The sequence below is a fragment of the Osmerus mordax genome, chromosome 25 (genome assembly GCF_038355195.1).
Source record: "Osmerus mordax isolate fOsmMor3 chromosome 25, fOsmMor3.pri, whole genome shotgun sequence".
Lineage (NCBI taxonomy): Eukaryota > Metazoa > Chordata > Actinopteri > Osmeriformes > Osmeridae > Osmerus > Osmerus mordax.
The window spans coordinates 8419062-8444333 of NC_090074.1; the positions used below are offsets into that span (position 1 = coordinate 8419062).

General features: G+C 44.4%; 1 protein-coding gene across 4 annotated transcripts in view; it reads left to right on the forward strand.

Annotated features, from left to right (window-relative positions):
- Nucleotides 1-60: 60 nt before the first annotated feature.
- fnip1 (folliculin interacting protein 1) overlaps nt 61-25272 on the forward strand; it is a 45338-nt gene continuing 20126 nt past the window's right edge. The window contains exons 1-11 of one of the 4 annotated variants that reach the window (XM_067229197.1): nt 61-227; nt 8646-8775; nt 17288-17422; nt 17937-18037; nt 18177-18251; nt 18381-18490; nt 19282-19365; nt 20252-20323; nt 21525-21663; nt 21998-22199; nt 22571-22656. In XM_067229197.1, coding sequence (XP_067085298.1) covers nt 139-227; nt 8646-8775; nt 17288-17422; nt 17937-18037; nt 18177-18251; nt 18381-18490; nt 19282-19365; nt 20252-20323; nt 21525-21663; nt 21998-22199; nt 22571-22656 — 1223 coding nt within the window. In that variant the 5' untranslated portion in view covers nt 61-138. The remainder of the gene's footprint in view (nt 228-8645; nt 8776-17287; nt 17423-17936; nt 18038-18176; nt 18252-18380; nt 18491-19281; nt 19366-20251; nt 20324-21524; nt 21664-21997; nt 22200-22570; nt 22657-25272) is intronic. The other 3 variants (XM_067229194.1, XM_067229195.1, XM_067229196.1) reach the window with 3 other exon arrangements.

A 25272-nucleotide genomic window follows, 5' to 3' on the forward strand; every position in this document is an offset into this window, starting at 1 on the left:
AAATGCAGGTTGTTTCTATGCAGCTTGTGACTAATGCCTGTCATATGACTCTGACACAAATGGAGTTAGTTTCAAGGAACCAGGGTTGCATTTGGATTTGAAAAGAGACTTTCTGTACCGATATCTTTTTGGTACACAATGGCTCCTACTCTTTTTCAAAAACTTTTTAATAAGAGAAATGCATTTTCGCCGCCTCCGAGATGCAACAAAGAGGACCCCGCTTTCAGGTAACGTTGCTGTGTACGTGCATGCTTATGCCAACATCACGCGCTTAGTAGCCAGCTCGCTAGCCAGCTAGCTCCCTGGCTACAGCTTAATCCGCGAATGCACCAAGCAATGGACTGTATTGGGGTTGCTGACAGATAGTTCAACGGTTAGCTACATGTGTTGTAGGACATAACCAGGCTGTGCGTACGACATGTTCTATGCTATTGCGTATATCGCTTGGTAGTATAGCTAAGTCAATGCAGCAGTGTACGGGGCCAGGGAAACTCGCCCTCTTTGTGTACGTTCGAAAGGGAGACGGCTGTGTGTCTAGCTTAACCAACAGTTATGACAACTAGGATCTCGCCCTGTGAAATGTCTGGCCATATTATCGGATAAAAAAAAGGTACAGATCTTCGATATCGTTCGGTGGGGCAAAATAATGCATAGCTTCTTCTAGCAGTGTGCAATGTGTGCGCGAGAGGCTAGTCAAGCCATGGAGGGACCGTTTGTGTCCTGTGTACATGCACGTGACTCAATAGGCCGTTAAGCCAAATTTGTAATCTTGTTGCTTTCTTGGGGATCTCTTTCTTATAATAGTGTACGTTGTGGCAAACAATCGACTAAAACGTTATTGTGTAATATGAAGTTGTATAATGATTTGCAAATACACGGTAACGAGTCAATACGTGTTAATGATAATTTAAAGTGGTATACAGGGCTGCCAACTTTTCAAAAAACCTTTTGAGTGAGATTTCACGAGACGACATTTCACATGTGTTTGCACCCCCCAAGCCCCTCCCCCCCGACGAGCTTTCACGGGTGTTCGCGCGTCTATGTTGCTTCACTCCGCGTGCCTGCACATCGTCCGTCACTGTTTACAATGTTAGCAGGACTACTTGGTTGGCGCTGCCTTTTCAGCGTGAGAAATACAAGGTGTGGCGTGAGAGCGTGTGAAATGGTTGAAATGCGTGTGTCTCACGGCCAATGCGTGAGAGTTGGCAGCCCTGTATATTATCCCTGTGCCTGCCACTTTAGACCGCGTTGACCGCCGAATCCACAATCACTGATGCGCTGGACGTGATCTATGCTTAGTAAGTGACGTTTCAATGGAAAAGATAATATTGACCCCATTCTTCACAACACTAAACTGGACACGTATCTCATCTTCTGTGTCTCCCTCCTTTCAAGATTAAAACATTTACTCTAGTCAGACTTTTGGAATGTTGATTGGTAACTGATCAATATTAGGTCAGTGTTTTAGAGACATAAGAATAGGTAAGCTATCAACTTTACCAGAACTTTTATGTCCCTGGGTTGGTCTGGTGAGGCTCTACTAACCAGTTATCAACCAAGTCATATACATCCTTCACTTTGAACTCCTGTGTCTGTTGTCCACTGGGCAACTGTGTAGGCCAGGGGTTCTCAAACTTTTCAGACCACGACCCCTAAAATAATGGTGCCAGTGCCTCTCGACCCCCGCATCCATGGAGGTGGTTTACGTATACGTGGGAGTAAAAATAGGCCCTGGATCTGATCCAGACCGACCCACCAGAACCGGCCCCTGTATACGCCACTACAGCTAACCTGTTAATGCATGCAATGCTTGATTTGATGCTAGTTTGGGAGTTTGATAGTAAATGCGAGCGCGCATAGCGCGAGAGCCAACATTTTTGGCCTTTATTTGATCGCAAAATATTTTTTGAGCTTTAGTGTAAAATAAACAGCTGTTTTTCAATTGGTAAAACCTTATCTAGTGAAGGTGATGTATTTTTGTCTCTTAATTTTTCAGCCCCACCCTTACGTTTCTTAGCCTGGTTTTCCATCGTTATTCTTCTCCCGGTGCTCCCGATGGCCAGTCCGCTGCTGCGGGGCTGTGCCGCGGTGGTGGATTTTAAAGTCATTATTTTAAATTCTCGTGCTATCAAGGGGTGCTGCAGCACCCTCATCGCCCCTAGTTCCCACGGCCATGGGTATTCCATCTCCACTGAAATCCAAAACTCAGCCAGTGTCTTGGCTGAGAACGCTGTCTTTAACGTTCGGTCGCTTGACAGTTCAACTAATGCGTCCTCCTGCTTGGATGTCAGATGGTTTGCTGTACTTACAGTGAATGGAAAATCAAAAGGCTAATGGCTTTTTTATTTGCATGCATTAATTTAACTACTATTTTTAACTTGTTAAAATGTTGGCAAAAATATGCTATTTCTAATTGTTTTACCATGTTCTTGATTTCTGGAAATCATCTCGCGACCCCCCCCTTGTTGTCTCGCGACCCCCACTTTGAGAACCACTGGTGTAAGCCACCTGATTATCGTTTAGGTCTAAGTGCCAGTCGTAAGCCTATAGGCCTAATTTAGCTGTATGTGTGTCAGTGCACGTTTCAGGGCCCTAGAGTAGTATTTTGGCTGGGGTGAGATCTGATCTCTGCAGTTCAGTTGGGGTGCAGGTCTCTCTTTTGCCAAGTCCCTTCATTTCTCTGCACACTTATGGCACAATAGGGGGACAATGTGCTCTATTCACAAGACAAGAATCTGTATTTTGCTCTCTATCAAGCTCTCTTTTTACCTACCCACCCCCCCTCAGTCCAGAACTAGTGTAATTAGTTAACTAACGGAGTCTGAAGTGGACTGAGTACTGCACTATATGGTGGTACTGCCCAGCTCCTGACCCTCCGCTGGTATGGGATAGCAGGCTGGGCCCTGAGTTGGGTAACTCTCTGAGGGGACCTCAACTGCTCTCCTGTTTCTGTGGCGGTCTACTTGTGACCAAGGACAGCATACTGTACATCGCTGAGAGGAAGAAGGGTGAAATCAGAGGGAAAGACACTAACATTCACTTGGACAGACTGACTGGCAGGGAGGCAGAAATGGACGGAGTGGGGGGGGGGGGGGGTAGAGAGAGAGAGAGCGAGCGAGCACGCTTTGTTTGCTTTCTTGGCTGCCCCTGGTGCAATAGTTTCCTTCCTGGACGAGGCCTACCCTTAGAGAGGCTGAGAAAGAAGGGAGGGAAAGAGAGAGCTAGGAGTAGTAACATGTCAGCAGAAGACATTGAACTGACTTCTTAGTCCAGTACTGAGTGAGGGACTGTTTACCAGTATAAAACTCAGGATTCGGATTTAAACTACTTTTCTTTTAATACACGTGTAACACACATACATACACAAATATCATACACACACTCATGCTCATGTTAAGCAGCAAGTCATTGATCTACAACCAATGGCTCCATCTGTTTTCTACATGCTACACTGTACTGTCACTGGCTAAAGGCCGAATTATACTATACAATTATACTATTTTCCTGACTATCTGTCCGCTAGTCCGTCATTTTACCGATACCCCTTGGCTGTGATTGGTCCGCAATTGGTTCCACACACAAAGACGTCATGTGGCGGGCTGCTCAAACATTGATCCACCTACTTTTCTGGCGGTGAATTGTTTTCAGCACCCACAGCCTTCGTAGTACAATAAATTAAACTAATCTGTCCTTGTGTTGGGTAAAATTGGGTAAACACAACGATGGTTCGTTATGAAGCTTTGGGTCATGTGACCCGAAAGGCAGCACAAGGGTTAACAGGTCTACTCTGGAATGTGTGGGCATGACGTCACATGACACAGGAGTCATGTGAGGGTGAAATGCAGAAGCTGTCATTACCTGTAACCAAGGACAACAAATGAACACAGACAGGCAGGTGGTCAGGTGTCTAGTCAGGGTGAGGTTTCAGAAAATATTTTCTGTCACACTTTACCTATCGTTTTATCCTATTACCTCATATACGTACTCAAGGAAACAAAGGGTTGAGTAAGTATTTATGTTGTGTACTGGATCTACAAGATAATGAGTTGCAGTACCTCAGTAAGGGAAAAGGCAGCGTATCTGTACTGTGAGATAGTTATCTCTCACAGCTCCCCTGTCTCTGTCCCTACCATCATAATCAAGGATTTGAAAGGAAAGTGTGTGAGGTAACTCTTTCTTCTTTCTCTCTTTTGGTTTTAGGTTTGGGTGTGTTTTACCCCCAGTTGCTTGGAGTGTGTGTGTGTGTACATGCATGGGGAGCAGGGTGTCCTGTTTCCTCCTCAGCTAAAGCGTGATTAGACCCAGTGTCATGAGCCCCAAGTACATTTTTACTGTTCTATATTAGCTGGTGCTGCGTTCCAAAACAGCTGGACTAACAAAACCACAGAACTGACAAATGTTACCGCTTCAGCTGTTTTGTTGTTTTTAAAATAATTATTTTAGACAAGGGTTGTCCCTTTGACACCGTAGCCCCATATGTGCATCCTACCTCCTCTTGTCCTCTTCTCCCTCCCTGATACTCCCAGCACCATTTACTCCCCCAGACAGGGGAGCAGTAAGCAGTAGGGTAGCCATGCTGGACTGGGGCCAAAGATTGAGCTAGATAGCATGGCAGGGTAGAGCTGGAGAGGTGGGCAGGACAGGGAATGTCCTGGCCTTGCTGGTCCCCTCTAGCCGACACTCCAATCACCTGACAGTCTCATGTTGTTGTGTGAATTTAGTTCAAAGCTATTCTTAGCTATGGCTGACCAGGGAGAGGGCTTGGGAAGAGAGAGAGGGCAGGGGAAAAGGGAGACACAGAGAGAGCGAGAGAGCGAGGGAGGGACAGAGAGAAAGAGAATGAGAGGAAGAGACTGGCAGAAACACAACATGATGCCCAGGTACCTGGTAATATTTAACCCAGCTCGCTTGTGTGCTCTGTGTGTTGCTGTTGACAGTTTGTGGGAGAGTTTTGTGGGATTGATTTTGGCTGTGGTCACGCTGGTGGCTGACACCGGGTATGTTCCCTTGTGGAATGGTTTTGTTGTGGGGATGTTGTTTGGTGGCTCCCTGTTAGCTCTACATTTCCAGGATCAATAGCATACGTTATGATGGCCAGTCACTCAACCAACTTTCAGTTTCAACTGTTGTATTACTAGGGGTCGAACGGTACATGTATTCGTACCAAACCGTACGGTACGGGCGTCACGGTTTGGTGCATGAAATTACACAGAGAATACACTGTATAAAAATAAATAAAACTTGCGTGATAATTAATTTATGTTATGCGGAACTACTGTTAGATACTCGTGTTCTTTAGGGACATCTAATCTGTTGCCCTGAAGCTCTGATTGGCGCCGCCGTGAGTCAGAGATAGGCTAGCTAGCAGCACTAAGGACGAGTATGGCGAGTGGTGGCGACCCACGAGAGATAGAGGACCCGCCGGCCTTTTTAAGATAGCAAGTATATAAGCAGTGCTTTTACTGTCCGTTCACTGCGGACGACAAGCGAAAAACTCCCTTGAGCACTTCGATCCTGTATTTTTCAACATGTACGTTGAAAAGCACAACTCTGCTGTGCCTTTGCACATAAATGTTATGCCAGTAATCACCTACGTTACATATCAAACATGGACTATTTAAAGGTGACATGACATGAAAACTTCACTTTAGGAGGTTATTTAACATTAATATGAGTTCCCCTAGCCTGCCTTTGGTCCCCCAGTGGCTAGAATTTTCGATCGGTGTAAACCAAGCCCTGGGTGTTCTTCTCCGCCTTCCAGAAAATGAAAGCTCAATTGCTCTGTTTGAAAATCTCCTCTTTGTGACGTAACAAAGAGGAAAGTTACCTCCCCTCTCTCTGCTTTGCCCGCCCAGAGAATCTGGCCCGCCCATAAGAAACTGAGCTACGACCGTGCAAGTGTTTTTATCCTCAAGAGACATGGCTTGCAAACGAACGAAGCATTACATTTGCTCAGTTTGGATGTACAAAGCAAAACAAAAATCTTTTTACAGTTCCTTCATCCGAGCCTCTGAAGACCCAATATCTTAATTTTATTTTCTCTGGAAATGCGCATTTGTTTTGTATGTCTGCGCCAAACACTTCAGCCACGACTGTTTCCTCAACTTGAGCTAATACAAAACTGGCCTTGCTGAAATTAAATTCTGGATCAGTACTAACTCTCCGTCCAGCTACTAACCTCGGACAAGTAAGTTAACTAACGCTATATCATTTTGTAGCTTTAATGTATATGGTTACCTAGCTTGCTACCCTTAGAATGTGGCTGTAACATTAGCTCTGCAGCTAACAGCTGAGTTACTGTCGCTAATGTAAAGGTAGATAACATCAAGTATGTGCGTGAATACACATGCTGTAACGTGAGTGTTGTACACTTCTTTGTTATTTGGATAACCGTTCTGCTGTTGGTGTTATGGCGCGCGCGCTATCCGCCTTTCCCCTCATTGAAATGACTGAGTGTGTACCTCTGCAAACCAGGGTTATCAGATGAGAATGGGAAAATTCGAGGCATTTTACAGCAACGGGCCACAGCCATTGCGATACATCCATTGTAAACATTAGCGCATGGTGCCGCCCCTCAGCTCTTCATTAGCATTTAAAGCTACAGACACCAAAACAGCGCGTTCTGAGGAAAGCTCCTTGTGGGACTGCTAGTAGTGGCTGTAATTCTGCACCAAGGCTGAATTTCGGGAAAGAGACTTCTGATACAGTATTAGGGGACCACTAAGGCCTATATAAAAGCATCCAAAAACAGCATGTCATGTCTCCTTTAAAATCGAGATATTACTGGACATTTGCGCAGCTAACGTCATTACACCAGCTACATTGTAAGCGTAATCCCTGCAAAATTCAAGTCAAAATGACAGCAGCGGTGTCTGCTGATAACACAGAGTTAAGGAATTTCTCCAAGATTGATTTTATTCAAAAAATTAGGTAATCTGGGTTTCATATCTCAGTGCCTATCCTCTTACTGACATCACCGCACGTGGTTGTGGGGTATGTGAGTGGAAATACATCTAACATACTAACGCATATAAGACAAGATAAGATTGGCACACCTGCCAATCACTGGAACGAGACAAAAAAAACGGTCCAACTTCTCCTCCATACAGTGCTTAACCAGCCATTAGATACACATAAAAATAGGGCCAAAAAAATTACTGACGCAATCTGAATTTACATGTCATCTTCAATGCGCCTGTATTCACTCATAGAGGAACCTGGTTTGTTTTCCTTTTCCCTCCGTTGTACCGAACTCGTACCGAACCGTGATGTCTGAACCGCGGTATGAACCGAACCGTGACTTCAGTGTACCGTTCCACCCCTATGTATTACATTTGAAGCCGCACATGCACTGTGGTTGAATGTCACTCAGACTCATCAAGGTGAGCTCCATGAGGTGTGGAGCTGTGTGATGAGGTCTTTTTGATGTTTCTTAGATATTGTCATCAGCACTATTACAACTGAGGTTACTGGCGGCTGCTTTTTGTAACCGGGATGTCTGACTATCACACGGCCTGCTTCCTCCTTCCCGCTCTCTCAATCTCTCTTTCCGTCTGTCTTGCTCTTCACTGTCTCAGTTCCTGTCTTCAATGTCAGGCTTTGTCTCTCTTGCCCGTCCATCTGTATTTCTCTTTCTTCCTATGTTACTCTCTGTCTCTCTCCCTTATCTCTATCTGCCTTTCTCTTTCTCACTCTGTATCTCTCTGAGATCTCCATGTTTAGTTCTGAAGGAAGCTGGAATGACGTATCTAAGTAGTCTTGATTGAGACTACGTTTGAACAATTTCTTCTTGAGTTCATATGACGTCTAGACCTCTGACAGACAACCTAATTTCCAGAGCACATGACTCGACCATTTCAGAGTTTACTGGCATAGCACAGAGGAATGTTGGTTACATTCTCACACTACTCTTTGCTAAACAGTATGACACACAGTCACAAACACACACAGTCACAAACATCATCACAGTCTCACACACGCACACTCACATAGTCACAGACACACACACAGTCACAGACACACACAAATGAGGGACTCTGTGACTTAACTGTTCCTGTACCCTGTCAATAACCCCCACCCATAAACACTATCCTTACAGGACAACACACACAGATCTCATGGACCCCCCCATAAACAGCTAAACTTAGGTGTTGACCATCCCTCAGACTTTACAGAAATCCTCCACTCACCACCACTCTGCCTCCCTGTCTATCAACAACTTCTTCACCTGTCTACAGTTCTGCCGCCAAAACTAAACCGTTGTCAAGAGAGTGTACGTTTAAAGCCACACAAAGGCCCACATGGATTTTGTCAGTGATTCTTCCTGTAGACTGACAGAAAATTTGTTTGGAAATAGTCTACCCAGGTTGCTTGAATCCGGTCACACACACACACACACAGGCTCACAGGCTATGTGGTATGAGAGGAAGAATGGCAGTAATGGCATGGTCGTTGACCTAGCCTCGCCCAGCCAGAGGTTTGACAATTGGGAGAGGGCTGAGTAGACAACTCTCCATCCTTCTCTCCGTCTCTCTTGTTCTCTCTCCCCCTCCTGCTCTTTCAGTTTCTCTCTCTTGTGAAATAACCCCCCCTCTTTCTGTTTCTCTCTCTTGTGAATGAACCCCCCCCCCCCCCCTTCCAAGCAGCTGGCCCTCCCCCCAGTTGGAGCCGAGCCAGGTGAGGCTGATAGTGTACCAGGACTGTGAGAGGCGAGGGAGGAATGTCCTCTTCGACTCCAACGCCAAGAAGAGGAGCCCGGATGAACCCCCCAGCTCTGTGAGTTGTGTGTGTGTGAGAGAGAAAAGCGATTGAGGTGTTTGCTAAACAGGTTATACTGTTTCCCATCTCCCATGGCTATTTTCAACACAGAGGGAGGTCTCTGACAGGTTTGTACCAGACTCTTATCTCTGGTAGAGGCATCAGGTGACAACTTGTGTGTGTAAGCATTCTTTCAGCCTCACATGACTGGGAAGTTCTCTCTGTCTCTCGATCTCTCTTTCTCTCTGTCTCTTGTCTGTTTTTCTCTCTCCAACTGCTTTTTATCTTCTGAAAATTATACCTTATCTTACCTTCTCAGTCTTTCGCTCACCCTCTCACTCCCTCCCTCCAGTTTCTTCCTTTCACGTCTTCTTTTTACAATTTGGACATGAGATTGCTCTGTCATGTGGTTGCAGTGCTGTGACAAACCACACTCTCCTGACCTGACCCCTGTATCCCTCCACCTGGAAATAGACCTAGTAGTCTATTTCCATTCACACCCACGTCCTCAGTGCAAATATTGAAATTTGAGTAAAGAGCATCAGTGGTGTACAGGACAAGGGACAGATTTAGCTGTTCAACGTAGAAGGTGTGTGTGTGTGTAATGCTTTCTGCATTGCTCTGGTTTAGATAGATCCCCTGTGACTTCAAAAACATGACACTTTTGCCTTGTTTCTCCTGAGAGTAGGGAGGGATAGAAACAAAGAGAGCGAGAGAGGGGGTCGGAGGCGGAGTAGGAGTGTCTAAACGAGGCTGGCCAAGAGAGAAAAGAGATAGCAGTTGCAGCTCACAAGTTCCTGTGGATGTCATATGACTGCATGTCACATGCTAATACGCCCTCTGTGTGCTTTAGCTCAGCCACACTGACTTACACACACACGTGCACACACACACATCTGTTTGATAAGAGCCATAACCACAGCGAATGCAATCGCTAAACCAGCCTGCCAGGCAGCCATTACCACTGCTCTGCAGAGTGCTCAGCCAGCCAGCCTGCGACTACCAGTCTGCTTGCTAAGCCAGAAAGTCAAATGTTGGGATATGGGTCTGTGAGCCTTGACCCGCCTCACAGTCAGAAGCATGAAACAAGGTGCAAGGATGATGATGAAGAGGCCACATTCATTCACATTCATTACCTGTTCATTACCTGTTCGGTTCACATTTTAACCAATACAATACTGGTACCTGAACTTAAAAGCATGGTAGGCAATGTTGTTGAGAATAACTTTGTGTCATATTTGCTGATATAAACTTCACATCCTGATATGAACCAATAAATCTAAAGGTTTGACAGCAAAATGTAATCCATTCGATATCTGGGGGCATCGCACGACTGTAATAAACACAACCAATCATTAAGGTTGGACCGGCACTAATGATTGGACCGCATTCGGACTGAATGCTATCATTGGACAGGCTACTTGTCTACATACAGTAATCAGGCATGCTTGGAGGATTGGCTTTTAAGGGAGAGGGTGGGATATTTTGGTTTGACTTCTTTCAAATTCGAGCTAAAATGGCAAGGTTTGCAAAACTTGCCTATCCTGCCTTTATGTACTAGTACCCAATACTACCTTTTTACTGTACTTTATTCATTCTGTAATATCCAAAATACAATTTCAGTCCCAACTTCTCAATTTCAACTTTGTGGAAATAACAGTAATATCACTTAATTTAGACATGTTTTATACACCACACAATTAAACTCCTCCCTACCTATAAATAAAGAAGTAAATATAGCTGCAAGCAGCGATGCGGGTTCCTCTGCAAAATGACAAAATATTAAACAAATGTAAATTGTAGAAGATCAAGAGTTGGACAACAAGAGAACAGAACTACTTCATGTTTGCGAAAGGGTAAACACCCGTTATTCTCCTATTTGAAGAGGAGGGTGAGGAGGATGTTCAGGAGGAAGATGTTAACACCAGGCCCCTGTGAAAAGAGGATTTAGTGTCTCCTATCTCCCAAAATGGAAGTGCATCCACAGACCCAAAAGCTCAGGAATCCCATGGAAACAAAGGCAAATGTGTGAGATGTACTGATGTGGAGCACAAATCATCCAAGAATCAGTACTTCTGATTGTTTTTTATTAGATGAATAACCATTGGATATTCATTGGATCATAATCAACTGGTTTCATCACTTAAGACACTGTGGGCCTCATGTACTAACGCTTTTGCGCCCACTTCAGGCGCAATTTGCGAGTAAAAGCATGGTGAGGTATGTACAAACATGCCGCACTGAGGTTAAAGCGCAGACTGCCTGTCGCGGGAAAAACGTCTTGGGTTCAGGGCTGAAGCGACGCTGTCCAGCTAGAGAGGGGTAGTCCAGCAAGAGGTCTGTGTTACACTCAGCATCCTCTGTTGTTGCTCTCAGCATACTCTGTTGCACTCTGTTGAACAGGCCTCTGCATGACCCTCCAGATATGAACAGGGGAAAAAGGGTCCATGTCAGTAGTGAAAAATGAAGCGTTTTCCATCTACACTGGATATAAACTACAGTTTGACTGTGAAATGCAGTGTCATTACTTGAACTTGAATCCAAATGTGTTTACCTGATGGAGACCCATGCAAAGTCACTCAAAACACGGGTTCGATTCCAGGCTCTGGCAAGAGTATTTAGATCTAAACTGGTCAATATATATACACATCTGACCAAAGACCAGCTCGACCTTTGCCTGTAAACAGTCACTGTGGTTACATGGATTCGAATTACTGGCTTATTTGGACTGAAATAGAATGATCCCTTTCTTGTAAACACCTTTGTTCGAATAATTGCGGTCCGACTACGATCCGATCGACACCCCGAGATAACTCGGTCCGAGTCGGTTGATAATTTGGACATCGCATGGTTGTAAACGGTGAATTGGGCTATGAACTGGACTCTGCGTCTTTGCGCATGCTTGAGATCCCGCCGCCCTCCCACCCATGGAGAATTAAATTCTTCATGTTCCTTCGGTCCGTCGTGGTGAAGAAGAAGCTCTCTATTTACCAGTCGATCTATGTTCCTACCCTCACCTATGGTCACGAACTGTGGGTAGTGACCGAAAGAACGAGATCGCGAATACAAGCAGCTGAAATGAGTTTTCTCCGCAGGGTGTCCAGGCTCTCCCTTAGAGATAGGGTGAGAAGCTCGGTCATCCGGGAAGGGCTCAGAGTAGAACCGCTGCTTCTCCGCGTCGAGAGGGGCCAGTTGAGGTGGCTCAGGCATCTGATAAGGATGCCTCCTGGACGCCTCCCTGGTGAGGTGTTCTGGGCACGTCTCACTGGGAAGAGGCCCCGGGGAAGACCCAGGACACGCTGGAGGGACTATGTCTCTCAGCTGGCCTGGGAATGCCTCGGGGTCCCCCAGGAAGAGCTGGTGGAAGTGGCCGGGAGAGGGAAGTCTGGGCCTCCCTGCTTAGGTTGCTGCCCCCGTGACCCAACCCCCGGATAAGCGGAAGATGATGGATGGATGTTCCTTCGGCGGCGGCGGCGTCTCTCCATTACCAATCTAGCCAATAGCGCTGTTTGCATTCACAGTACTCCTATTGTCATCATGCACGAAATGTAGAGGGACGTAGCTTCACCTTGCTCTCCGTTTGCCATCTTTCTCGAAATGATGATGTTTGTTGGTAGTGGTGAAGAGGTCAAGCGGAAATGGCTGTACACCACTAGTTGTAATGAAAACAGTAGGGATGGGCGAACGATGCCTTGTGAAGCTTTGGTGGTTTCTTCCGGATTGTGCCGGCCCAAAGAGCCGAACTATCGGCGCATTGAAAATGAACAGCGTAATATAGCAGCCGTTTAAACTGGCTGAATGAGGCGTAGTGGTTGTCTCCGACGGTAGACTACCCTACGTTATTTAATATTTTAATTAAGGCTACGTGTTCATTTTTATCTGATATTAGTGCTCACACATTAAAATGTTGTGATACATCTGAAGGCCGTTAGAATTATATCATTTTCTCACAGTAAAAGTTAAAGAATATCTTCTGAGATTCCCTGCACTGGGGCGCGAACTCGGATAACCAGCCTCGCATTATCAATACGTTGTCGTACAACGCTTTAACCAGCTACACCACCGAAAAAGCCGTTACCTGTTGATGCGGGTGGACGGACTTTATACGATACGGTTTTTATATCAATTAAACTAGATTACACAGATTTGTTCTTATTCTTAACATTTGTGATATGTAGGCCTATTGTGAACTGGAGGGACTTTTATTTTTACTAATTATTATTACTGTTGACAATGTTGACGAATCATCAACATTTGTTTTCTGGGCACTGTATAGACCTACCTAGTCCTATCATGTTACGTTTCATTTCAATAAAATAACACAACACTCAAGTGCACGGATTTATAATTATTACAATACGGATTTGGCTAAATAATAATGACTGATGGAAGAAACTCGAGCGATGCCTGGTGCTGCTTCTCTGGCAATGTGAGATTTGTCTTTAACAAGAAGCGATGGCTTCGTTCCTTCTATGGCTCTGGTTCAGAAGAGCGGCAAAACTTCGAACCAGTTTGTGACGTTTGAAGCATTGAACGTCATCTATCACGTGGTTTCGTAATTTGATACAAGCTCCAAAACACTCAGTGCCATACGTCCCATCCCTAGAAAACAGCACCACGTATCGTACTGGGTTATGAAATGCTTTCGGCCAATGATTCGCTTTATTCACTGCCATATATATTAGGATAATGGCAGTTGCCCCCAAAAATATCATTGTCCGAATAAAGCTAGATTCAAATTGATACCATCAAACAGGCTCGCCTTTAACAATCCGAGATACTGGCTGTCTTTGGCAGGCTCTTGTCTACAAAAAGCAGTCCTCCCTGACATTGTTGGAGTAGAATTGAGTGAAATATACAAAAATGTCTGACTGAGGCTAACGTCAAAACAATGTACCCCCGGGACGCAGTCTCATTCCACTTGCAAGTTTTCCACAAATCACAAAAATAATCGGAGCATCTGGCTAAAAGCACAATTCCCACATCTCTTCAAGGCTTCCCTGCTCAACCTTTTTGGTGTAGACCAAACTATAAAATGGTGAACTTATGAACATGACGCAACCAAAACATGGCTGCCGCCTAAGCCTATGCGGTCTCCCTGGCGTCCAAACTCACTCCAATTACAAAGACTTTCACGACACAAATAAAAATTCTGAGCCGACAGGTCTGTGGGGAATTGCTTTTTCTCCTAATGGTTGCCCTCCTCGACCTTTTTGGTAAAGAATTTGCAGAGATGCAAAATGATTCACTAATTATATACACAGAGGAAAAAAGCTAGCTACTTTTCGAGTTCGGTTTTCCGTCACTTTAAACTCACGATCTAAAGGTCTAAAAGTGCTCAAACCTTCACCATAAGAGTAGTGTACTTTCATGAACCCAATCATTGATTCTAGCTTAAAATGTGTAAAAATAGGTGAAATTATTTACCGAACGTGGCTGCCTCCAACACGGCTATCAAGAGATTCTGTGAAAAGGTAAATTGTGTATGGTACTTCAGAATGTCATCTTGAAGCCAATAAGGTTGAAAAACCATAAGTCAAAATTATATTTCATTTATTAACACAAAGATATTGTGGCAATGTGGACATTTACATGAATACACTTCTTTCAGCCAGTTTGCATTGCATTGCTTATTCAACCCTATAGAAAGACATGTATTCTACACATCTGCAACAAATTTCAAGTCGATTGGATCTATGGTTCATGAGGAGAATGGTTTTGAAGGTTGTACCAAATTTGGACAGTGCAAGAAAATTCATAAGTCTGACGATATGGGTCCTTGAAGATTTTTTGTTCCCCATGAGAAATAAGGCATACATACAAAATTTCAGGCATTATGGAGTAATGGGGTGCTGGGGAAATCACGTAGACTTTGGGCGTGGATTATAGCGCCACCTATGGGCGTACATGGGCCATTAGCGGTCTGGGAGTAGTGAGTGACCTGTTGTATCATTGGGCCAAATTTAAAAAAATCGGGGCAAGTACTTTGTGAGCTTCTGAGTAGAGGAAAAATAATATTAATACTAACAAAAACAATAGGTTTCCTCCTACCGGAGGAACCCTAATAATAAGAATACTAACAAGAACAATAGGTTTCCTTCTACCGGAGGAACCCTAATAATAGGAATACTAACAAAAACAATAAGTTCTCTCCAAGAGAGGAACCCTAATTAGTTAACATTGGAGTTGAGCAAATCCAATGTGAAGTAGTTTCCCACCAGTGATGTAATTCACCCCATGGAAACCAGACCGCCCTCTAGCGGCATATACTCAACATTACCGTGCCACAAACTTATGCACACACAGAGAGCGATCCATACCCCCTTGATTCCGGGGTCTTGAACGATAAAGGTATTTTACAACTAAATGATTAAAACGATTATTATCGCTGTGAAATATATTATTGTTGCTTGCTTTTTCCACAGGTACACTCTTGCACTTTTGAGGTTCATGCTGTTTAATTGTAACTTGTCTAACTACATGCTCTTATGGTTCTTCCCTTTGGGACTTATTTGGTTTTCACAATGTATGCTTCGTGTTTGGTTACCCACAATGTTTGGGGCTATCTCGTTATATTCAGTGACCTATGCACTTTTGTAAAGCTGTCTATTGGAAGTCGCTTTGGATAAAAGTGTCTGCTTAATGCATAAATGTAAACTAAATGTATGAAACAAAATACTCGAGCAATTAACTACTCTGCGCTACTCTAGGGAACAGCGTTCTTCTGCGTTGGCTGCAGGCATACTGCTAACGATGCAAGCTGCAAAGGGGGACTTAGTTTTCAGTGGACTATTGAGCTTTTTGAAATATCTTGTGTTTGACCAGGTGGGTCTTTAGGTTAGAAGAGTTGCAATGGGCAGCTTTACATTTTGCTTCACAAATATTGCAGCGAGCATTCTCTGCTTCAAGTTCAAGATTTGAAAAGTGCAACCACACTTGGGACCGCTCTCAGCTAGGTATTGCCTGGACTGTTGAAAATGTAACAAGCTGCAGAGGTAACATATCTCATAATCTCGCTCTCGTTGTCTCACTATTGTAGTCTCACTCTCTGTCTTTCTCTACTCTCCCACCCTGATGCCAGCCTGGGAACCAGACAAATCAGCAAGCTCATGCTCATTTGTTTTCTCTCATATAGGTCTGGCCACCTTGATATGGGGTGGGTTTAATACGATGATTTTATAAAGGGCCCCTGTTGGGGAATTTTCGTAAATGACTGAGATTACGTTTTGTTGCTCTAAATGGTTGTATCTATCCAATAATAACTTTGGCACTTTGGTCTGCGCCCATTGATAATGCCCCTTGGAAATTGTTAATGAACTGAGATGTTCCATATCCATTCATATTTGTGACACGGTCCAGTGAAAAGGGGCTCTGGTCGGCATTCCGTATTGTCTGCTAGAAGCATTTCTTGCATCTTACAAGAAATCCTGCATTTTCTTGCATATTACAAAAGTTAAAGTGTTGAAGAAGCCACTCTATAACAAACATGTTATCAACATGTTTAGGTTCACTAAATACTCATTTGTTCTTGTTTACCTAAACTTCCAGTTGAGTTGTGGGCGTGTCATGCGTGATTTGATTTGCATCACGGTGTAGCTGTGCCATCCCATCCCCCCTCCTAATCAAATAATGAATTGGCAAATTTGGTCTCAAGTTAGGTACCCTTAAATGTAGTTGTGTGTTTCACAAGTAGTTGTGTCAACATTCAAGCATGCCTTCTGCGTGTTCAGCGTATGTTTTTCTCATATGTTTGTTTTAGCCTACATCCACGGACCAAATAGAATGAATAGGCTAATCTCGGGCATTGCACTGTGCACAGGATACTTTTTTCTTTGTTTTGACCTGGTAAACCTGAATACATCTTTCAAGCTGTTTTCGTAAGATGCGATTTGCACCAACTACTTAACGCATAAATTGAATCATGTACAGTGCAATGTAGTCAGTACAAAAATACCTTTTTTTATTTTATTTTTTATGATCTTACCTGTAGTGCTATTTATTCCTCAACACTGTTTTGGTGTAAGTTGACAAGTTTTGGAGATATCAGGTGTAGAGATGTCTGCCTTATGTACTATATATATGTATAGAAAGTAAATCGTTCCTACATGAAACTGCTTACAATAAGGTTAGTGGATTATCTTGAGTAAACGAGTCATGATTTTTTGAAAGAGCTGTTTTGAGTTTTTCAAATGTATTTCTTGGCGCTTGAGCCCCACAAGTCGTGCCATCTATGGCACTCGACTTACCTTATTGTAAGCAGTTTCATGTAGGAACGATTTACTTTCTATTAAACTACGCCACCAACCGTATCACCTCGGAGAAGGAAGAGTGCATCTACTCATGGACAAGAGGCTCGGATGGCAGGTGTAGTTTGGTAGGCCGAAAATAGTTCCCCATGAAGCGCTAAACTAATAAATGTAATGTAGAAATTGTTAAATTATCCAATTAATTATCAAATTCACTTATTGTGTGTCTGTGTGTTTTTCCTGTACATGTTTGTTTGTTTGTTTGTTTGTGTCCCATACATCAGAAGGTGTGTGGAGAGGGCCAGGGGAAGGTCTTTGGGAGATGTTGTCAGCTGAGGCCTACAGGAGGCTCCTCCTCCTCCCTTGAAAGCACCTCCTCCTGCGCCTCTGAGCCTCGCGACCAGGGCCTCCGATTCCAGGTGCCACCCCTGACCTCTGAGCACGCAGCTAGGGGACACATCTAGGGTCAGGGATCACACCTTGGGTCAGAGGCCACATCTAGGGTTAGGGGTCACATGATGGGTCATATGTCAAACCTCAACAACGTCTGAGTACTCAAAATACAAACTCCTTCCTGGACGTATGTGTTTCTGTGACACAGTTGCAACCCATCTAGTCGTATTACATAAGTGGTTTCAGCTAGGTAGAGGATGCTGAGATCCTTTTCTGTTGTACTTTCTATATGCACTTTGTATGTTGCTTTGGATAAGTGTCTGCAATATGAATTCAATGTAAATGTTAAATACACAGCCTGCTTTTAGATTACACTGTGGTAGTGAAGATTCCACATTCACACACTAAGTGTATGTCAACTCCATTGTTTTGCTGTTACGTTAGCGCTAATTAGAATTGTTTATTTCCTTCTGTTACTTCTCTACTTCTTCCCTCTATCCTCCTTCTCCACTTACCCTCTCTTCCCCCTTCTGTCTCCAGGGCCCTCGTTGCTCCTCTGATGCCAACATGCTGGGGGAGATGATGTTTGGCTCCGTGGCCATGAGCTACAAGGGCTCCACGCTAAAGATTCACCAGATCAGGTAGAGAACACACACACACACACACAAATACAGAAACACACATGTTGCAACATACAGTAACTTTAAACATTGTCAAAACTGAGGCAATGACAACCCCCCCCCCCCAACATACACAAACACACATACTATGTGTCCTCAGGTCACCCCCTCAGCTGATGCTGAGTAAGGTGTTCACAGCCAGGACAGGGAGCAGTGTGTATGGCAGTCTCAACACGTAAGCATGCGCGCACACACTCTCCCTCTTTCACTCTGTTTCCATATTTTACCTTCTCGTCTTTCTCTTTCTCTCCTCTCCCTCTGTCCTTTGAGATCCTGAATTGGTCTCTTTCTTTCTGTTGGGCAGGTTACAGGACAGCCTGGAGTTCATGAGTCAGGACCCCAACACTCTCAGGCCAGATCAGAACACTGGGACCAACAGTCTCCTAGGTAAAAACAACAACCGAACCAGACTGGGTTACAATGTCTCAGAGAGGACATAACTGACAAGGATAATACCAAATGCTTATGTGATCACCTCTGGTGCTGTGCTGTACAGTTTCTCAGTGTTGTTCATGTTGTCTGACATTTGTTGTGAGTGTTGAAGCAGTGTTGTGTTTTCATCATAGCATCTCTGTCTACAGACTATTTTAAAAACCTGATCAGCCTGAACTTCTGAGATGTTAAGTGTGATCATTATTTCTGATGAGTGTGCAGTTTCAGTTTTGCTCCCTCTGTGTACTGTGTCAAGGAGGCTGTTTGCCAATGCCGTTATCCCATAATCCATACACCCTCATCAATCCACACTGGCTTGTGGCAAATTCATCTCATTCCTGCTCTTCACTGTTTTATTTTACTTCCATCCTCCCAGACAATGCAGACTCTATCTGAACTTTCCTCTTGTTGGTCCAGCAGAATGGACAATAGTACAAACACAGATCACTGCTCTGTGAATCATGTGGTCCTTAATACTGTGGTTCTGAGTCTGGCTTTTCTGAGAGTGATTCCAGCCCATCTGACTCCTCTCAGGACGACCTAACAAACGGGGTCTGTTGCGGTTGTCTCTCTGGATGGTAGTGGTGGCATGGCCTCCTCCACGGTTCTGACCTGTTCTGACATGCAGCTTTACTAACTGTGGTTGATGTCTGTCTGTTTTTGTGTCTCTCTCCATTCTTGCTCTCTATTCGTCCCCATACCAACCCCCCCCTTCCACCCCCCCACCCCCTTCCGTCTCGCACTTCTTTGTCCACTCTTCCCCTCCTCCCCAGGTTTCTCTCAGCTCAGCAGCCCTCGTCGGGCCTTCTCAGAGCAGGGTCCTCTACGCCTCATCAAGAGCGCCTCTTTCTTTTCAGGTTGGCAGCGCACTCCCTCGCTTCTGCACGTGTGTGTGCACAGCTGCATGCGTGTGTAGAGGTCCATAACTACCTTGCACATGCTCTGTGTGTGTGTGTGTAGGTCGTAGACCTTTTTGGGCATGTACGTCATGGACTATCTGCGTGTGGGAGTTAGATCTTTTCACCTTCCTCCCGTCCCTTCGTCACTCCCCCCTGCCCCCTCTGTGGAACTCCTGTCCTTGGTGGAGTGATTTCTTTAAATATCCCTCCATACCCCTCTTTAAAGTACTGTCAGGGTGGTGAGTGTGTGTCACTCGCCAGCCACACAGGAATGTCCATAAGCCTGGTCTGTCAAACAGCTCCGCTCCTGTTGATTGGCTCATAAATCACATCAACAGCTCAACCAAAACTATGCCTCTGCCGTACATGCAAATTAGGGTTCTACATTGTCTGCACCTCCTGAGGCATGTTGGTGTATGTGCGCATGTCTGTTTGTGTGTGCGTGTGCACATAGAATTTCTCAGAACCTACACCTGGGTAATTGGATCTGTTGTGCTATTCCCAATCACCCTCCCCCACCCAAACAGGGTTGGCCGTCTGTATAGTTGACCCCACCGCGCACCCCCCAGCAGGCTTGTAGTTCCCTGCATGTGACCCCCACCCCTTAGAGCTCTGTTTGATGTTCACTGTGGTGATGGGGGGGTGGGGGGGGGGGGGTGGAGGAGCACAGGGTTTGGGAAGTAGTAGGAGAAGCAGCCTCAAGTTGAAGGGTGGTGGAGGAAGAGGAAGGTATCTGGTGGTGGGAGTGCACTGGTAGTAATAAATCTGGAGTGAGCTGTCTCTTACACATTCTCTGTGTATGTGCCTGTGTGTCTCAGTCTCTCCTTTTTCCAATCTCCCCCAGGCCACAGTAACCCCATGGACATGCCAGGCAGAAGTCTGTATGATGAGAGAGACAGTGGCATTGCCAGATCAGGTAGGTACTATTTCGGTTATATTGTAGAGATGTTACCAACCCCCCCACTCACACACAGACACATAGACTCGCACAAGTTAACCCCCTTGCACAGATACACACACACTTTTTTACCTCCTGACCCCTACTGTATGCCCCCCCCCCCCCCCCCCCCCCCGAGAAGTCCCTATGGAACAGCTTGGGCAGTGGAAACGCTGGGCCTGGCATGCTTGGCATGGCTGGCATGTCATTCCCCTGACCAACACAGCGTCACATGCAGGGCATAAATATAAGGGCTCCCATGACCCACTATTACTAACGGACAGCTAAATTGGACCTGTCCCCCTCACCTCCCTTTCTCACACATGGCCCACCTTATACCCTTGTGGTGTGGACTGGGAGTTGGTAAAAGTAATTTACTTTTCAAGTACATTTCTAGTGCTTGAGAAGCAAACACAGTAAAGTATAATCGAATCCCAAAAGTGACAAACTAAAAAGCTTTAAAAAAAATATTTGCGTCCAATCAGTCAAAATACATGTTTTTTTTCTTTTTTTCATAATTTACGTTTTTTCTTTTTTTTACCGATTTACATTTCCTATTTTACACTACACACCACCACATATCCTATTTCAATCCTACGTTTACTACTTTAACCATGCCATATTTACTACTTAAATCGTGCCACTAATATATTTACTCATTGCTTCTATGATAAGGCCATGGCTAAAATGCCTAGCAGCCTGGCATCTATGGAGATCGATTTTTATAAAAATAAGAACACACTTGCTAGTTAGGGTTAGCTAGCTAGCTACCTAGTGCGACTCAATGTAAAGAGCAAAGGGCCTTTCTAGGTAGCTAGCTACAGAAGCTTAGCACAGAAGTGAACTGGCAGAAACAGCAGAATGTGTCTCACAATTCCGTATATAAATCCAGGCAGATCAAGTGTGTCCACACCTTTTGATGTTAAATACCCACATCCAGGACCAATCAGGTTTAGTCACAGTTTTCACATACAATTTTAAACAACAAGTAAAATGGTACCTTACCTGCTTCTCTCCTTCCTTTCTCCCCTTCTTTTTCATCACTCTCTTTGCATCTCCCTCCCTCTCCCTTTCGCCATCTTTCTCACTCCCACTCTGTTCTTCTCCCCTTTCTACATCTTCTACATCTACATCTCCTGTCACCATCCTCCTGCCCCCTCTATCCCTCCCCCCTCTGCAGCATCTCTTAGCAGCCTCCTCATTACTCCGTTCCCGTCCCCTGGCTCATCCCTCACCAGCAGTAGCTGTGCCAGCAGCTACCAGAGACGCTGGCTCCGCAGCCAGACCACCAGCCTGGAGAATGGAGTCTTCCCCCGGTGGTGAGACATACACATATACTGGACATGCACGTTTAACGGGTGTAGTTGCGTTGCTTGTCAGTGTCGCTTCCTCCCGGTCTTGCCCATGCTGCAGTTCAAACTCGTATTATCTGACTTACAAACTTGTATAAAAGCCGCTTTAACCAGCTACGCCACTGAAAAGCAAGCTCTTCAATGGCACGGGTGGCGGTATTTATTTTGAGGAGTGAGTTGAACCAATTCAACTCAGTTACACAAGCACAGACACACTTGCGCACAGACATACAGATGGACATCATCATACACTGACACTGTGGTCTGGCTGCACTTGTCCACTAATACTACACTGCTCTAGGTCAGTGGAGGAGAGCTTCAACATGTCGGACGAGAGTGGCGGTGCGAGCCTGGGCGTGGCGAGGAAGAAGAAGATCGCCATTGGTGTCATCTTTCTCCTGTCTCAGGACGAAGAGGAGAACAACAAGTTCCAGGACTTCTTCTTCTCTCATTTCCCACTCTTTGAGAGTCATATGAACAAGCTGAAGAGTGCCATCGAGATGGTGAGTCTACGCCTCTTCCAACCCAATGGTACAGGTGTGTGTGTTCACCGGGCTGGTCAAACACCCCAGAGGTTTTAAAAGAACATTTGATTGACAAAGCACATTTATCACAGATATGCTAAAGCATTTATTTGTATGTACCTAATTTATATTCGGTCTTAGTGGAATTTATACCCTCAGCAGGTTTGAGCCTTTTTAGCCATGTCATAGTTTCCTGTACTCATAGCCTCGAGCTTAACGCTGTGTTATTCTGCCAGGATGTTGTTGTCCTGTTTACTGGTGTGTGTTACTGTCAACCTCTTGTCACTGGATGGACTCTCGCTCCACCCCTTCTAAGCGTGTGTGCGTGTGTGTGTGTTTTCACTCCCAAGGCCATGAAGATGAGCCGACGGTCAGCTGATGCCAGTCAGAGAGCCCTGGCTTACAGCCGCATGGTGGACGGCCTCAATGAGTTCAGGTTAGACACACACACATGCACATATGTAGTGGGTTTTGATAGTTTAAGAAATAAATACTTAATGTATAATCAAGTATTTAGTCAAAGGGGCACCCAATGTTGTAGTCAAGACCACCTAAACCGAGACCATGACCAAGACCAGAGTGTATCAAGACCGAGACAAACCAAGACTTTGAGGGGTCAAAACCGAGTCGAGACCGGGTCAAGACCAGACCACTCAAAACACACAAGCAGTAGGGTTTGACTAGGTAAAAAGTTGGATTTGATCTTTAACTGTGTATTTGAATTAGCACGTTTAAAGTAGTGTGTGGGTAAAGCAGCCTATTTAACTTAGTTTTTTTTCTTTCATAGAATAGAGGCTCATTAGTAGCCTACTCGGTCTCCACTCTGTCTCTGCTTTCACATCTCTCTCACCCAAGTGAAGGAGCACAGTAACTTAACTTTATTAAGTCGGAAGTTTCATGTCTAGTCAAAGACGGAAAGTGCAGGAATCCCTCAGGTTTTACACAGAGAAGAAAGTAGCAATCAGTCAGTCACCACCAGGTGTATAGAATATACCATACCACCTCATAAAATATTTGACTCTCCAAGTACCACCATTATGACCAACGTTAAAATACAATAGCGTAAGCCTAGCCTATTGAGCTACACATTTCACGCATTAACTATCGTTGATGTTTGCATGCGCCACTACCCAGGAACAGTCAGCCAGTAGCGCGTGCCAACATTTATTTTTGTTTCGAAAACAAAATATTATAGGGAAGGCAAAACATATTTTAAATCACATTTCAATGATATCATGGTATTTAAATATTTCTGAGATTCCTCCGTGTACCACAGTTTGAGAACCACTGGAATAGCCGAAGGAGTTGCACCCCTAGGCAGGTAGTATTAGAAAGGGGGTAGGCTACTTTGATTGTAAAGGAGGAAGTCGTTGCGAAGAGAGTGGAGACAAAGTCAGAATATGATTTGTTTCGCTCGTGTACATATGCTAAATGTATTTATTAGTTATGTTTATCCGCTTTAAAAAACATATTAGCATTTTATGATTACAATTATTGTTCCCGCTATGTTATGACATTGCGCCTACCACGTGAAGCTCATGCACTTAATAGAATTTACTTACATCTTTGTCATCATTTTGCACATAATTATAGACTATATCTATAACTCAAATTTTTTTGCTGGACATATTTTATTTAAGATGCATAACCTTTGTCTGAGTGACAGAGGGAATCCTTTGTGACATCTGCTGATAGAAAGGGGAATTACAGCCTTGAAAGGCAGGGGAAAATATGGCCGAATGCGCAATTCAACCAAAACATGAACATGATTTTGAACATTTAAAAATCTAGGATCTCACATCTAGGAAAAGTCAAGAAAGCAGGGTCTTTCACAACTGTGCATATGCACACAGAAGTATGCACACACATACAGTTAGGTCCATAAGTATTTGGACATTGACACAATTTTCATCATTTTGGCTCTGTATACCACCACAATGGATTTGAAATGAAACAATCAAGATGTGCTTTAAGTGCAGACTTTCAGCTTTAATTTCAGGGTATTTACATGAACACATGAACGGTGTAAGAATTACAATACATGTTATATGTGGCCCCCCCCCTTTTTAAGGGACCAAAAGTAATTGGACAATTGGCTGCTCAGCTGTTCCATGGCCAGGTGTATGTTATTCCCTCATAAAGGGAGTTCGTTATTTCATTGACAAGGAGCAGATAAAAGGTCTAGAGTTCATTTCAAGTATGGTATTTGTGTTTGGAATCTGTTGCTGTCAACTCTCAATATGAAGTCCAAAGAGCTGTCACCATCAGTGAAGCAAGCCATCGTTGGGCTGAAAAATCAAAACAAACCTATCAGAGAGATAGCAAAAACATTAGGTGTGGCCAAATCAACTGTTTGGTACATTCTTAAAAAGAAAGAACGCACTGGTGAGCTCAGCAACACCAAAAGACCCGGAAGACCACGGAAAACAACTGTGGTGGATGACAGAAGAATTCTTTCCCTGGTGAAGAAAAACCCCTTCACAACAGTTGGCCAGATCAAGAACACTTTCCAGGAGGTAGGCGTATCTGTGTCAAAGTCAGCAATTAAGATAAGACTTCACCAGAGTAAATACAGAGGGTTCACCACAAGATGTAAACCATTGGTGAGTCTCAAAAACAGGAAGACCAGATTAGAGTTTGCCAAAAAACATCTAAAAGAGCCTGGACAGTTCTGGAACAACATCCTATGGACAGATGAGACCAAGATCAACTTGTACCAGAATGATGGGAAGAGAAGAGTATGGAGAAGGGAAGGAACTGCTCACGATCCAAAGCATACCACCTCATCAGTGAAGCATGGTGGAGGTAGTGTTATGGCGTGGGCATGTATGGCTGCCAATGGAACTGGTTCCCTTGTATTTATCAATGATGTGACTGCTGACAAAAGCAGTAGGATGAATTCTGAAGTGTTTCGGGCAATATTATCTGCTCAGATTCAGCCAAATGCTTCAGAACTCATAGGACGGTGCTTCACAGTGCAGAAGGACAATGACCCGAAGCATACTGCGAAAGCAACCAAAGATTTTTTTAAGGCAAAGAAGTGGAATGTTCT